The sequence below is a fragment of the Balaenoptera ricei genome, chromosome 2 (genome assembly GCF_028023285.1).
Source record: "Balaenoptera ricei isolate mBalRic1 chromosome 2, mBalRic1.hap2, whole genome shotgun sequence".
Classification (NCBI taxonomy): domain Eukaryota; kingdom Metazoa; phylum Chordata; class Mammalia; order Artiodactyla; family Balaenopteridae; genus Balaenoptera; species Balaenoptera ricei.
This window is the reverse complement of record NC_082640.1, coordinates 52906155-52921421: the sequence shown is the minus strand read 5'-3', so window position 1 is coordinate 52921421 and position 15267 is coordinate 52906155. Positions and strand designations below refer to the sequence as shown.

At 42.1% G+C, this 15267-nt stretch overlaps 1 protein-coding gene across 1 annotated transcript in view; it reads left to right on the top strand.

Moving 5' to 3' along the window:
• Positions 1-296: 296 nt before the first annotated feature.
• GABRG3 (gamma-aminobutyric acid type A receptor subunit gamma3) overlaps positions 297-15267 on the top strand; it is a 581910-nt gene continuing 566939 nt past the window's right edge. The window contains exons 1-2 of the mRNA XM_059915411.1: positions 297-349; positions 5406-5554. Of these exons, the coding sequence (XP_059771394.1) occupies positions 297-349; positions 5406-5554 (202 nt within the window). The remainder of the gene's footprint in view (positions 350-5405; positions 5555-15267) is intronic.

The window sequence follows — 15267 nt, the reverse complement described above, 5'->3', positions numbered from 1 at the left end:
TGCTGGCTGCGCGGACCCGGCGCCGCTGCGCGGGCGGGGGTGGTGCGCCGCGGGGGCCGGGTGTCCCGCGTGAGCCAGGCGGAGCCGCGAGCAGACCCGCCGGCCGTCGGGGGCGCGGCCGGCCGCCAGAGCTCGCACCTGTCCCGCCGCGGGGGCCCGGCGCCCGAGTCGCGCCACGGTTGGCGACATCGGAGGCAGCGAGGGCGCGGAGAACCGGCAGAGGCGAGGCCCGCGCCCCGGAGGAAGCCGCGCGCGGCCCGAGGCCTCGGACCCTGCGCCCCACGTTCCGCGACACCATGGCCACGAAGCTGCTGTTGCTCCTCTGCCTGTTTTCGGGCTTGCACGCACGGTAAGTGGCGCCCGGGCTCCGCATCTCCGGAGGCTCCGAGACTGGAGGGAGGGCGGCGGGGGGCGCTGTCCCCCGGCCCCGAGTCGCCGGCGCGCCCCGCCGTCCTTCGTCTGGGCTGCGGCATATCCTGCCAGGGCCGCGGGGAGGAGACGGGAAGTCGGCCGGCACCCTACCTGTCCCATCTACCCCGGACATGGCCATCTGCCTCTCAGGGCTGGGCGACTGCAGCCTTCTCTGCAGCCTGAAACATGGGGACTCTGAGATTAATGGGCTCTTCTCCTGAAGCTTTTAGGATCTGGTGGTTTTAAGAGGTTTTGAAAACCAACATCATAGGGGAAAGCCTGTGTCTACCTCCTTATCTACCTCCTACCCCTCCCCCAAGTGTTTCAGCGCTGTGCGCGCGCGCGCGCGCGCGCACACACACACACACACACACACACACACAGCAACATTCTGTATCATTTCCATCACTGAAATTTCCCAGGACCCAGGAGTTACGGTTTCCTACCTGCCCAGTTTAAACCGGTCTTTGTGAGGAGCAGCCGGACTGGAGGCAGGTGGAGGAGGACTGGGGCAAGGTGGACAGCTGAGAGCCCTGCTTCTCAGAAAGGATTTCCTTCCCAGGTCCTGCGAGCACACGCACAGTACACATATGCACCCCTTCTACATGAGCCACTTTCACACACGGGAGCATGCACAAACCTACCCCTATAAAGCAAGCATGTTGAAATTGATAATGTTTTCTACCTAGTAACTGTAAGAAATTACCTCACCATAGATACCCCAACCTTCCTCCCAGGACACCAACCACCTAATGGGAGCTTAGAAATGCTCCAGGAAGAGATGAAGATGGCTCATGAGGGTGGGAAGACAGTGGGACTAGAGGGGTTAAACACTGTTGCTGTGAATATAACTGGAGATTCTGGGTTTGGTTCCTTTAATTCTGTCTCGGGCTAGATCTCTGGCCCAGAACTTGAAGACTGCCCTGTGCTTTACAAATTAGAGCAGCTCCCTTCCTCCCATCCCGCTCACCACCCCAGGAATCTCAGGGCATCCCTACCCCCAAAACACTTTTGTTTTGACACATCTTCGTTTCCTAGATCTGGGAGGTAGAAAACTAGAGAGCCTTCCTGTGGGCTATAATCCCTGCAGTTGTTAGCAGGCAATACCTGGAGGTCTTGCATGTTCATTCACATTTGTGAAGTACTAAAGAACTAGGAAGGTGCATTAACAAATCCTACAAGATGTGAATGTGAATGGGTCATAGTTCTCCCTCCCTACCTTTGACAGACCCTGAGGAAGAAAGTCCTGGCCCTCCCTACCGCACACTGCTGGTCTTTGCTAAGAGTTGAGAGTGAGAAAGGCAGATTGTGTGTGCTGGGGAAGGCAGACTCATGGCAGCTCTTCCAATCAGGCCGCACACTCCTTGGGCCTTCAACTGAAGTTTCTTCCTGTCTAAGGAGCGAGCTGGGAAGGGAGATGGAAATGCGCTCTCTGAGGCTGAGCATGCCTGGATGTATCTCTGTTTAGAAGCAGACAACACCAGGCACAATGTAGAGGTCCCAGGCCGTATACAGATCTGAGGTTATATCGAATCAACCTTCCTACTGCCACCGACTGGATGAAGTGACCTGCAGTTTAGGGTTAGATAATCAGCTGTTTAGATCTATAGATACATGTTAGAAGGAAACCCGCTATTGTCTTCATTACTTTATGTGCTTAGTAGGAAGGTATCTGGGTGTCTAACTTGAAGCGCTCAGGTGTCTAGGGATTCCCAAACACACATACAATCTCTGGGGATTCTTCATCCTTTTATTTTGCCAAGGCAGGTGTAACAACTTTAATATGTCTGGGTTGATTCCATGGCCTTGATAATAGAGGTTGCATATCAGTTGAAAAAAATCCAAGTTTTAAATCCAAATTTTATTGCTGTATACCTCTCCTTTGAAAGTGTCTTTGCTCTTTGAATGGGTTTTACAGACATGTAAAGTAATCTGATGTCCAGCATCACCTTTCAAAACTGTTATTAATTCTGAGAGGGTTCTCATTTGCACTCTGGCATGCCTCCCTGGTGTTGAAGAGCCCTAGAGAAGGCTCTGACAGTTGTCCTCCATGGTGATGGCTTGGCAGCTCCATGGAGAGAAAATAACCCATTCTGACACCTATGGAGGAGCTTATTCTACATTAAAACACATTAAGTCCCACCTGGACCTTGGTGATACCATAAGCGGATGGCTAACTGCTTTCTGAGGTTTAGGAGCTCCTTTTTATGTTTATAGATGCATCCAACTTTGTCTCTGCCCTTGTAGTTGAAGAGAATGTGTAAGACATGAAAATACCATATGAGGGCTGAGCTGTCAGTACATCACCAATTTGTTTTTAAGAAAAAGGTAATGATGGTGTTCAGGATCCAACAATCCTGATAACAGAACACTGATGAAGATTATATATAACCCACTTAGAATTTAGAAAAACAGAACATTTTTGTTTTATTCACATTCTAGTGAGTCCCTGAGATTGGGTTTTCGTCAAAGGGAGGATTTTCCTTTGGGCTGGTGGTCTGGCACTAGCACTGGGAAGCTTCGATTTCATTCTCTGAAGTCCTGCAGCAAACTGACATGGCATCAAGATTGGGAGGAGACCAGTGTCGGCCCAGAACATCGCTGCCTGTGTGATGCCTGCTGTCCCCCCCAACCCAGCCACAGAGCCGCGAGTGTCCCATTTTTACCTCCCGAAGGGGAAAGGGCAGGAGAGGATGCTGCTGCTGTTCCTTTCTCTGTCTCCCCCTTCACCTACACTGAGCTAAGGAGCTTATGCAATTTCAGGAAAACCCTCTCATCACCACTTCACTGCTAGAGGCAGAACTAGTCTCATTATAATACCTGTTATTGACATAGCTCAAAGTATTTTTCAGAAACTAAGGCTGTGTATGCAGAGAACTGATGAAGTGTTAGTGTGCTCCTTCTGTGAACATATGAGTGTTGGGGCAAGAGAAGATACAGAGCATGGAGAGCATGATCTGGTCTGTGCTGGTGAGCTGTCTCTGGGGATGAGGGAGGGGAGGAGAGGGGAGGGGAAGAGACAGACAGCAGAGGAAGAGAGGACCGCACTGTGGGTGAGTTGGAAGGAGTCCTGAGGATGCTGTATGTGATCCTGCCCAGGTGATCTGTCCCTCTGTCCATAGTCTCCCAAGTGCTTTTGCTGTGGACTGAATTGCCAGGTCCTGTGGGCAATGGTTGGCTCCCAGCAATCCATGTCCTGCAGAACCTGCTTCCACCCACTGTTTTTTAAGATGATAAAATTAATATTCCTGACGATATTCCTGATAAAATAAAATATTCTGCATTTAAAATTCTGTAGTGTTATTTGTAAAACATCAGGTTTACAAATAATGAAATGAAGCATATCAGTTCTTGAATACGTGTCCCAAATTTTACAACTTCCTATTGATGGTGAATATTCAGTGTGAAAAAAATCCACGGCAACTTATAGTTCCTATGGATGATTTATTCTAAACTTCCAGTCAAGAAACAGAATTATAGTTTAATATCAGCCAAGGAAAAAATTAAAAGATGTCAATCTTTGAGACATATGCCATATACTTATTATCAAAACCTCATGTAAGTGTATATATTCATATAGGACTAGACTGGCACTGTTCTGATCTATGTTAAGGCTAGTTAACACTCAAAAAGACTCATGTACATATGACACGTACATAAGATTATACAGATGTTATATATTATAGTTACATGTTATAATATTATATTATGTAAGTATATATATATGATTCTGAGGCTTTAAACAAAGTAGAGATAATAAACTTTAAAAAGTTTATTTTTTTCATTTATTTCATTTTCATTACAGATAATTTAGACCATTCTAAAAACTAACTTAAAGACACACATCCCAGAACACAACTGCCCTGAGATGTTGTTGCCATTTTGGCTCCCATCTGGGAAGCTAAACAGAAATGAGCTCATACTCAGGACAAATAAACCTCAATGCAATTTTCTATTCTATATTTTGTTCTCTTTTGTGAAGAAAAAAAGTCATTACAGTGCAACCACTGACAAGCCATAAAGGAAGAAGGTTGCTTGTTTGTTTGTGTGATGAGCTTTTTTTCCCCGGTAAATGGCAGGCCCCCTGGAAGTGCTACTTTGAAGAGAAGACTCTGCTCTTTTCAGGCCTGAATGGCTGTGTTGCTGAGATGGCCTCACTCACTAAGGAAGCTAGCTTGTTGTTTTGAGACGTCTCCATTCAAGTACTTCTGTGAGCATGTATCACCCAGGAGAGGTGCCTGTCAGGCTCAGCCCTGCTCAGGAGAGACTCAGATATGCTCAGCATTCATTTGGACACATTTATTAAAGGGCCAAATGGTAAGGACATATTAGAAAGGTTTTAATTTTTAATGTCTGTATTAGCCTGCTCTGTAAGAGATGAATCAGTTTGTGTGGTAGGAGGCATGTAAAATCACCAGAGGGTGTTTACCAACCAATATCACTGTTCCTTGGCACCCCACATGGGTGCTGGCCAAGCATACCACCTCATCGTATCCCTGTGTCTGCCTAGACCAAAGGTGCTAGTCTCCATGAGAAGCACAGAGTCAGACTCAACTATTTTCAGTGAATGCATTCTGAAGAAGCTGTTCTTACCTTCAACTAAAATGAGTTCTTGGCAGTGGGGAGTGGAAACGGCAAGATGTTTGTGCCTTGACCTTCAGAGGTTCTCAAGGTTGATCCAAGGAAGGCTGACTGTCTGCTGGTTGGCCTTCATGCCTTGAGTTATTATGATGTCTATGGTTTAACATGGACATAGAATCATTTTGTGACATTTAATGAAAACATCATGCTATGTTAATAGTACTGTCATTCTTGTTGGATTCTTTCTTATTTGTGTTTTGTTTTACTTTTTTAATTTTAGAGATAATCTATTGGTTAGGATGAGTGTACTAGGGCCTTTCTACCTATTTCCGTGGTGCTTGGTGAGCCAAAGCTTGACACTTCCTGGAGCCATTGCTACAACTTATATGTCATACTTTGTGCCATAATTACAGATCCAGAAAGGTGGAAGAGGATGAATATGAAGATTCTTCATCAAACCAAAAGTGGGTCTTGGCTCCAAAATCCCAAGATACAGATGTGACTCTTACTCTCAACAAGTTGCTAAGAGAATATGATAAGAAGCTGAGGCCTGATATTGGAAGTGAGTGTTGATGTTTGTTATTCCAGTAGGAAACATACTGTAATATATTTTTAAAGTTTTTATTTTAAATAATTGTAAAGTCACAGGAAGTTGCAAAGGTAGTGCAGAGTCACACAATTCGTGGGTATCAAACCAGGAGCTGACATTGGTACAGTGTGTGTACGTGGCTCCACATCATCTTTTCATGTGTGGATCTGTGTAATGACCACTGTAACTGAGACGCAGAACTGTTTTATCACCATGAAGATTCCCCTCCTGCTATCCCTCCTCCAAAATTTCTAACTCGTCAGCCACTAATTTGGTCTCTATTTCCGTATTTTTGTCATTTTGAGAATGTTGCATATGTACACTCATTCAGTATGTGACCTTTTGAGATTGGCTTTTCTTCCCTCAGCAAAATGATTTTGGGATCCATTCAAGTTGTTGCCTGTGTCAATAGTTTGTTTTTCTTATTGCTAAGCAATCTTCCATGGTATGGATAGACAAAAGTTTGATTAATGTTTATTGAGGAACATTTTGGTTGTTTCCAGGTTTTGACTATTACAAATAAATGACTATGTGCATTTGTTTGCAGGTAATTTGCGTGGACGTAAGATTTTATTCTCTGGGATAAATGCCCAGGAGTACGATTGCTAGGTCCTATGATAAATGTTGGTTTAATTATTTTTAAGAAACCGTCAAACTCTTCTCCAAAGTTTCTGTACCATTTTCTATCCCACCATCACTATGTGAGAGATCTTCACCAGCAATTGGTATTGTCACTATTTTTTGTTTTAGCTCCTCTAATAGGTGTATGTCCAATAGGTTGATATCTCATTGTGGTCTTAATCTACATTTTCCTAATTGTTAGTGGTATTAAATTTTCTTTATGTGCTTATTTGCCAATAATATATCCTCTTCATCAAAATGTCTCCTCATATTAGTTGCCCCTTTAAAAATTGGATTATTTTGTTTTATTTATTTTTCTCCTGCTTTGTTAAGAGTTCTTCCTGTAGTCTAGATATGATTCCTTGGCCAGATGTAGTTTTCAAATTTTTTCCCTCATGTGGCTTTTCTTTTCATCCTTTTAACAAGATCTTTCAAAGAGGAAAAGGTTTTAACATTGAGGAAGTCCAAGTTACTGATTGTTAACTGTTTTATGGAACATACTTTTGGGGTAATGTCTAAGAACTCTTCATGAAGCCCTAGTTCCTGAAGATTTTCTCCTTTTTTCTTCTAAACGTTTTATAATTTTAGGTTTTACATTTAATTCATTATCAGTTTTGAGTTAGTTGTTATAAAAAATCAAGGTGTGAGGTTTAGAGCTAAGTTTCTTTTTCTTTTGCTCATGGATATCTGGTTACCTTATTACCATTTGTTGAAAAAACTATCCTTCCTCTTTGAATTATGTTTGCACATTTGTTGAAAGTCAGTTGGCTCAACTTCTGTGGGTTGTTTCTGGGATATCTATTTTCTTCCATTTATCTATGTGTCTATCACTGTTTCAGTACCCACAGTCTTGATTGTTACAGCTATGTAATATGCCTTGGAATTGGGTGGAAGTAATTCAACTTCTTTATTTATTTATTTTTAATATTTTATTTATTTATTTATTTTTGGCTGCATTGGGTCTTCATTGCTACGTGCAGGCTTTCTCTAGTTGCGGGGGGCTACTCTTCGTTGTGGTGTGCGGGCTTCTCATTGTGGCTTCTCTTGTTGCGGAGCACGGGCTCTAGGCACGCAGGCTTCAGTAGTTGCAGCATGTGGGCTCAGTAATTGTGGCTCGTGGGCTCTAGAGTGCAGGCTCAGTAGTTGTGGCTCACGAGCTTAGTTACTCCGCAGCACGTGAGATCTTCCTGGACCAGGGCTCGAAACCATGTCCCATGCATTGGCAGGTGGATTCTTAACCACTGTGCCACCAGGGAAGTCCTCAACCTCTTTATTTTTCAAAATTATTTTAGCTCTTATAATACATATTTTTCATATGAATTCTAGAATTATCTTGTCTGTATCTACAAAAAATCTTGTGTTAAATCTTTATATCAATTTGGGAAGAATTGACATCTTTACTATGTTGAGTATTTTGATCCATAGACAGAGTATGTCTTTTCATTTATTAAGATCTTCTTCAATACCTTACATTCAGTGTTTTACAGTTTTTAGTATACACGTTCTGAATATATTTTGTTAGATTTGCACCTAAGTATTTCACGGGTTTGGAGTGCTTGTAAATGGTACTGTATTTTAAAATTTCCTTCTCCCTGTGTTCATTGCTAGTATACAGAAATATGGTTAATTTTTGTAAGTTAATGTTGTGTCCTCTGACTTGCCAAGCTCAGTAGTTTTAGGAAGTTTTGTTTGTTTGTTTGCTTTTGATAGGTTCCTTGGGATTTTCTGTGTACATCATCAGGTCTCCTGCAATTGAGACTTTTATTTCTTGCTTTCCCATCTGTATACCTTTTATTATTTTTTTTCTTACCTTGTTGCACTGGCTAGAACTTCCACTGCTACATGAACAGTAGTAGTGTGAGTGGACATCTTGCTTTGTTCTAGATCTTAGAGGAAAAGCATTCAGTCTTTCACAATTAAGTGTAATGTTAGCTAGAGATATTTTATATATATTCTTCACCAAGTTGAGAAATTTCCCTCTATTTCTAGTTTTCTGAGAGAATATATTTTTTTTGTCATGAATGGGTGTTGAACTTTGCCAAATACATTTTCTGGATCAGTTAATATGATCATGTGATTTTTTTTTTTTTAGACAGCTAATACGGTGAATTACATGGTTGATTTTCAAATACTGAACCAGCTTTGCATCCCCAGGATAAACCACACTTACTTATCATGTTTAATAATACTCTTTTTTGAAAACTTTTAATATATTGCTGTATTCTATTTGCTAATCCTTTATAAACCTTTTAATATCAGTGGGGCCTATAATAATATTCCTTTCTTCATTTCTGATATTGGTAATTTGTGTCAACATTCTTTTTTTCTTTGTCATCTTGCTAGAGGTTGGTTCCATTGACCTTTATTTATTTATTGATTGATTGATTGATTGATTGATTGCTATGTTGGGTCTTCGTTTCTGTGCTAGGGCTTTCTCTAGCTGCGGCAAGCGGGGGCCACTCTTCATCGTGGTGCATGGGCCTCTCACTATCGTGGCCTCTCTTGTTGGGGAGCACAGGCTCCAGATGCACAGGCTCAGTAGTTGTGGCTCACGGGCCTAGTTGCTCCGCGGCATGTGGGATCTTCCCAGACCAGGGCTCGAACCCCTGTCCCCTGCATTATCAGGCACTGCGCCACCAGGGAAACCCCCATTGACCTTTTTGAAGAACCAACTTTTTGTTTCATTATTTTTCTGTATTGCTTTTCTATTTTCAGTTTTATTATATTTTGCTTTTTATCTTTATTATTTACTTTCTTCTGTTTGCTTTGGGTTTATTTTGCTCTTCTTTTTTGAGGTAGCATTTAGAGTCTCGACTTGAGACTATTCTTTTCTAATGTAAGCATTTAATGCTCTAAATTGCCCTCTCTGCACTGTTTTAGCTGTATCTCACAGATTTTGATATTTTGTATTTTCATTTTCATTCAGTTCAATGTATTTTTTACTTTCCCTGAGATTTTTTCCCCCTTTAACTCATGGATTATTTATTTATTTATTTTTTAATATTTAAAAAAAATTATTCATTTTTTTTTTTTTGTCTGTGTTGGGTCTTCATTGCCGCATGCGGGCTTTCTCTAGTTGAGGTGAGCAGGGGCTACTCTTCATTGCGGTGCACAGGCTTCTCACTGCGGTGACTTCTCTTGTTGCAGAGCACGGGCTATAGGTGCATGGGCTTCAGTAGTTGTGGCATGCGGACTCAGTAGTTGTGGCTTGCGGGCTCTAGAGCGTAGGCTCAGTAGTTGTGGCACACGGGCTTAGTTGCTCCATGGCATAAAGGATCTTCCTGGACCAGGGCTCGAACCCATGGCCCCTGCATTGGCAAGCGGATCCTTAACCACTGTGCCACCAGGGAAGCCCCCAGGGAAGCCCCCTCATGGATTATTTAGAAGTGTGTTTTTAGTTTCCAAATGTTTGGAAGTCTTCCTGTTATCTGTTGCTAATTTCTAGTTTGATTCCATTGTGATCAGAGAACATATTCCGTATGAGTTCAAAATTCTTTTAAATTTGTTACTATTTAACTTATGGCCCAGTATATGTTTTGTTTTGGTGAACGTTCCATGGGTACTTGAAAAGAATGTGTATTCTGCTGTTACTGGATGAATTGGATCCTGTTGTTTGATGGTTTTGTTGAGTTCTTCTGTATCTTTGCTGATTTTCTATCTAGTTTTTCTATCAATTGTTTTGATAGATTGACAATTGATAGATTAAAAAAGACCAAGACAAGGGTAGTGTTCTTGGCGAGGAGAGAAATGCATACCTATTCATGGTGATGGTCAGAGAACATGGGGATTGTTGCAGACACATTTCTGATAGGATGCACCTAGTCTATGGCTTGTTTCCTCTTCTCCATGGGGCTCAGTTTCATTTAGAGCCCTGCAGCTTGCCAACCCTCACACTACCCCAGCTGCCCCGACCCTCTGTTTTTCCAAGTTTGAGGCTCATTCTCCAATTTATCTGTATCAAGACATAGAATTACACTGGTCCCAGTAGGCATAGAATTTCAAAATCCTTGTGGTGTAGTGTGCAGAGGGTTTGGAGATGCATGTCCTGTGCAGTATTGGAGCAGTCTTATCATCTTTCTGTGTCTTAGTTGCCTCTTTCATACGATGAAGGAGGGGAACAAATTACTCTTAAACTTCCTTCTTGCTTTAAGGTATTTATTCACTGAGCAATACATCTAAATTACCATTGCACAAGGTTCATAAATTCAATTGTCACCACAGTTTTCCCATCATAATTACATAAAGAGTCTACCCAGTATGAAAAGTGTGCAGCAATTCTGCATTTACATGGAGAGAGAAGATTGAGAAAATGTTACTAATTTCCTCATTAATTGTCAGACATTGTGCTTGACCTTAGAGCAAAGATAAATAAGACTCGCTCTTTGCCCTTCTGGGTAAGTTTAGTCCAATTGGTCCTTTGTTTATCTTGTGCTAGAACACAGCAAAGCGCCTTCCATACATGGTGCCATTGGAAATATTATTCAGCACCACATTCATCCTCTGAGGGGGAAAATTGGAAGAAAGTGGGTGAAAATGGGTAGAAAGTGGGTAAGCTTGGCTTCCAGCCCAAATCTCTGACTCTAGCTAGATCACTGCACTATTTATAGAAAATGCAAGGCAAGCCCATTCAAAATCAGGGGGCCCCTCTTACATACTCACATGACACAACACTTGGGAGGGGATGTTCTAAGGCTTTGTCATGTGCAACAGGCAAGCAGAATTCACAATTCTAAAGATTTTATTTTTCCTTTAAGGAAAAATAAGGAATTGTGAATTTTCCAAATGAAACAGCATAATACAAAGAACAAATGCTTCTTTCTTAGAAGGCAGCTCTTCTAAAGCCTCATGTCATTTGGTCCTTAGAAGTCATTTTCATATATCAGAAGAGCTCTGTGGTTTTTGAGTGAAAGAGATTTAAAAGACAACTAAATATAAAACCATATAGTAGTATGCTCCTCTTTGGTTTCATGACTTGAAAGTTCCACCATGCACATTGTCATGGTCCTGGGGCAGCAGAGTGATCTGATAAAGCGCCCCAGGGTCACTGGGTATCTTAGGACTCCTCTTCCTGTCTCACTTAAATGCTAAATAATGTCTGAGTGGCAGAATCCAGCAACTCACTGATGTTCAGAGTAACTGCCCAAGGACAGCTCTCCTGGTAAAAGATACTGAATTAGACACCATTTTTGTTCATGGTTTAGAGGGCTCTGCTTTAAGGGATAATTTACTATAAGTATCTGAATTTCTTTTCTCACTACTTTTTTTCACACGTAGCAATATTTTATTTGTTGTAACCATTGTGCTTCCTCATCAAGGTGCAGTCAACTTATATTTACGTAATACACTGATGTGCATGGATTTATCAGTCGTTTGTTGTAATTACCAGTTTATTTGCTCCCCTCCATTATCAGTCCCATCCTCTCTCAGCCAGTTGGCCCATATTTACTGAGCATCCCCTCTGCATCCAGCCCTGGGCTGTGGACAGGTGGGGAGCTGCCTGACACTGCCTACGCTTGGGTTCTTCTGAGGGGAGGGGAAGGGGAAGGGGAAGGGGTCTGCAGGTAGCATCTAGGATTTGCTAATGCTATTCCCACTTTGGAGTAAAGCAGGCCTGTTAAGGCTCTCCCTGGCTTAAACTCCTTGAAAACTCCACTTGCTTCTAGGATAAAGTCCAAGCCCCTTCAGATGACAAAGAGAGGTAAGTGCTCTCTGGCCCTTGCCTACTTTTTTTATGTGTCACACCATCTAGGAACACCCAGCCTCCTGTCTTCTTCAACTGCATCCTTGCTGTTATCTCTTTCCAGTCTGTGATCCTCTTAACCCCTCTCCCATTTCCCTCACGGAGCTCATTCCTGCCTCCCTTCCAGCCTCAATGTTTTCTTCCATGGCCTGCACTCCCTCACCTCCCTGCTGGGCTGGATCAAGTGTCTCTCCCCTGATTTCTTCTAGCATCAATTTTTCATCTTTCCCATGGGATTAATAAATTCTGAAGGACTGTCTTGAGGATGGCATAATGTGGTGTAACCATGAAACAGTTTCTGCAACATTTTTGTATACTTTTTACAAGTTTTCAGCTGAGAACTGTCCACTAGGACACAGTTCCTAATTCCTAACTTTAGATGCATCGGTTTACGTTGGCATCTCCCGACATACGTAGTACAACTGAATCCACAAAGATCCAACATCAGGAAATAAATTAAATGGCTCATCACTGTTATTGTCAACAGTAAGTAGAATCGAACAGACTCATTTATGTTGCATAGAAGTAACATGTCCACACGTTACTCTAATTAGTTTTCCGAATACAAATTGTGATCATTGTGTTTTAAAAATACTCACTATTTTCCCAGCTATTGTCTCTCCTCAGCTAACTTCTGAATTATGGATGTATCTGTTTTAGTTCCCCATCTTTAACTATCCGTCATTCTAAGTAATACTTCAGCTGTGTCCCTTGCTAGTTCAGGGCTATGCAGGGTGTCATTTATCTCGGCAACATATCTTGTCGTGTGGGCTCAAAAATGCTGGAGGAGGATAAACCTTTTAATAAGATAATTGTGAAAAGGAAGGGAAATGACCTGAGTGAGTTTTTCTCCCTTCGGGGTTTCAAGAAATTTGAAGCACTCTCCTGAAAATAGATTATTACAGAATACAAATTCCCTCCCTGTCCATAATCTGGCCAGTCTACGCCAAATGCAATCAGTGTTGGGAAAAATAAAATTGGCTTTTAAAGGTGAATGAACATGGTGAAGACATGCACAATGCGTAGAGATGACCCATGGGCTCATTTAATTCAGGCAGAACATCTGAAAAGCCTCCTCTTGGCTGTGTCTGTAGCCAGAGGGGTTAATTTTCTGTTCCTCTTCCTCAGGTGTTTGCATATCTGGATTTCTTTTCCTGGCTTTCCTAAAGCTTATTTTCCAAGTTTAATTAGAATTTCTTCTAAATGTGGAATTAGGAACATCCAGTGTGAGAGGAAGCTGATGATGTGGGTGGTGAGGAGGTGCCTCGGTGGCAGAAGACAGGCCCCCAGCTCCTCCCAGTAGGGGGTGCCCACCGGCCCCACCAGAGTCAGAGCCTGAGAGAAGATGCCACTGCCCCTTCTTTCCTTCAGGCTTGTGGAGAGGCCTTGGTAGCCCAGCACTGACTCAGGTACTGATGTGACCCAGACAGACCCTGTGGGATACTGCAGGAGGAACTCCTGCCCTTGCCAGGGTTGTGTTCCCGATGAGGTAGGAAGAGGGAAAATGAGTAAATAGTGGGAATGTGATCCCCAATGGGACAGGAGTTAGCTCTGTTGCAGAAAATAGATGTTAAAAAAGTAAAAGAAATAATAAGTGGGCCTTAAAGTATAATTTTTAAAGCAAGCCTTATCATGCTGCTCTTTAATATCTTTCAGTGAAAAATTATGAGCATAATTGAGTTACCATAGAACTGTGAAATGAATGCTTATAGACTTTTGGTCACAGATGTGATATCTCTGAGAGAGGCCTGGCTCAGCCCATGGAAAGCCAGAGGAAGTTCCCACATCTTCCTCACCTGGTTCCTGGGGTGTATAAATGTGACAGCTCCTGCCAAGCCCTGCCAGGGTTTTGAGAGTTCAAGTTGGATCGCTGAATTTGAGAGAATTTTGAAATGTGTGAAGGGCTGTACAAAGAATTAAATATTTAGATATATTATGATTTATATTGGTTCTATAGAATTGTCCATCCTGATGGGTTTCATATTTTAAGAAAAAATAAGAGACACGAGGTTTTAATTAAAAAGAATGAAGTATAAAGGTTGAAGTGCAGGTGCTTGTATGTCAGAGGAAGAGGGAGTTGGAGGTAAGATGGAGGATATTTTGGGGTCCCTAAAGCACACAATCTAGCTGCCTCATCTGGGCACAGATTTTTGGATGACCGCTCTGACTAACTCAAGTCAAACTATTTTTTCCATTCTTACTGCACAGCAGATGACTGTTTCAACTGAACATTTAGGTTAGCCTGGCTATTCCTCACCTAAAAAGCACAGCCTACTCTACAGACAGGTGAGTTGTCATTCCTGGGCAATTACTGTATATCCAGATAATAATTCAGATGTATTCACTGCACTCTCAGAACAGATGTAGGAGGAGAGGAAACAGGCACTCTTAATTGCTGTGCTTGAAGTAAGAGCTATTCCTGTAGACTTAGCTGTTTATCTCACAAAGTTAATTCAAATGCATAGGGGAGGTGGAGAACAAATTTTGTGGAGAAATTATACCTGTCATCTCCAGGAGAAACTAATTAGGTATCCAGAGGATTCTGAGTGAAGAGCCATTACCTCAGCTCAACACATGTTGGCAGGTGACCCTTCCCTGCGTATTCCCCACCTTTCACACACATACCTTAGTCCCATGGCACGCTTACCTAAGGCACCATTCTGTGTAAGACAAGGCCATATTATAGCTTATGCATGCAGTTCAGTTCATTAAAAATACTTTTTACTAGGCTATTATTTCTTGTAGAGAAAGAATATAATGGGGGTTCAATATATAAGTATTTTATTTTTTCTTATATGTAATTTGGTAAATAACTCAGGTCACATGTCCCTAGGAATAATCTAATGACTGCACTTGATTTGAATATGCAGTTCAGTTTATAGAATAACAAATGATCTATTTCTTATGTTTATTCATTACTACTGTAGGAATTGAGCAAATTAGCTTCATGTGGATTAGAGAGTGTTTGAGTGAGAACAAATCTGGACTCACATAATGGGTTCTTCTACCAGTTACCAGCAGATTCCCTGACCTCACTGAGGGAGGTTTCCATCTCTAAATGGAATAATTAAAATGACATCCAAGTCCTGTTGTAAGAGTTATAGACTATAACACCTGGCCCATAGAGAGGACAGAAAGTGGCAGGTGCCTTGTGTCCCCTGTGTTCCCAGACTGGCACACTTGTGGTGTGGTTTCAGCTTGGTTTATGTGCAGTGGAATAGAGCCCTCAGCTCCACTGTCATGAAAACTGTGTCTTAAATTGAGACTTCTGTTGAGCTGTCAGCATTTCATCAGTCTGTAATTAATATCCTGATCTAAAATATCT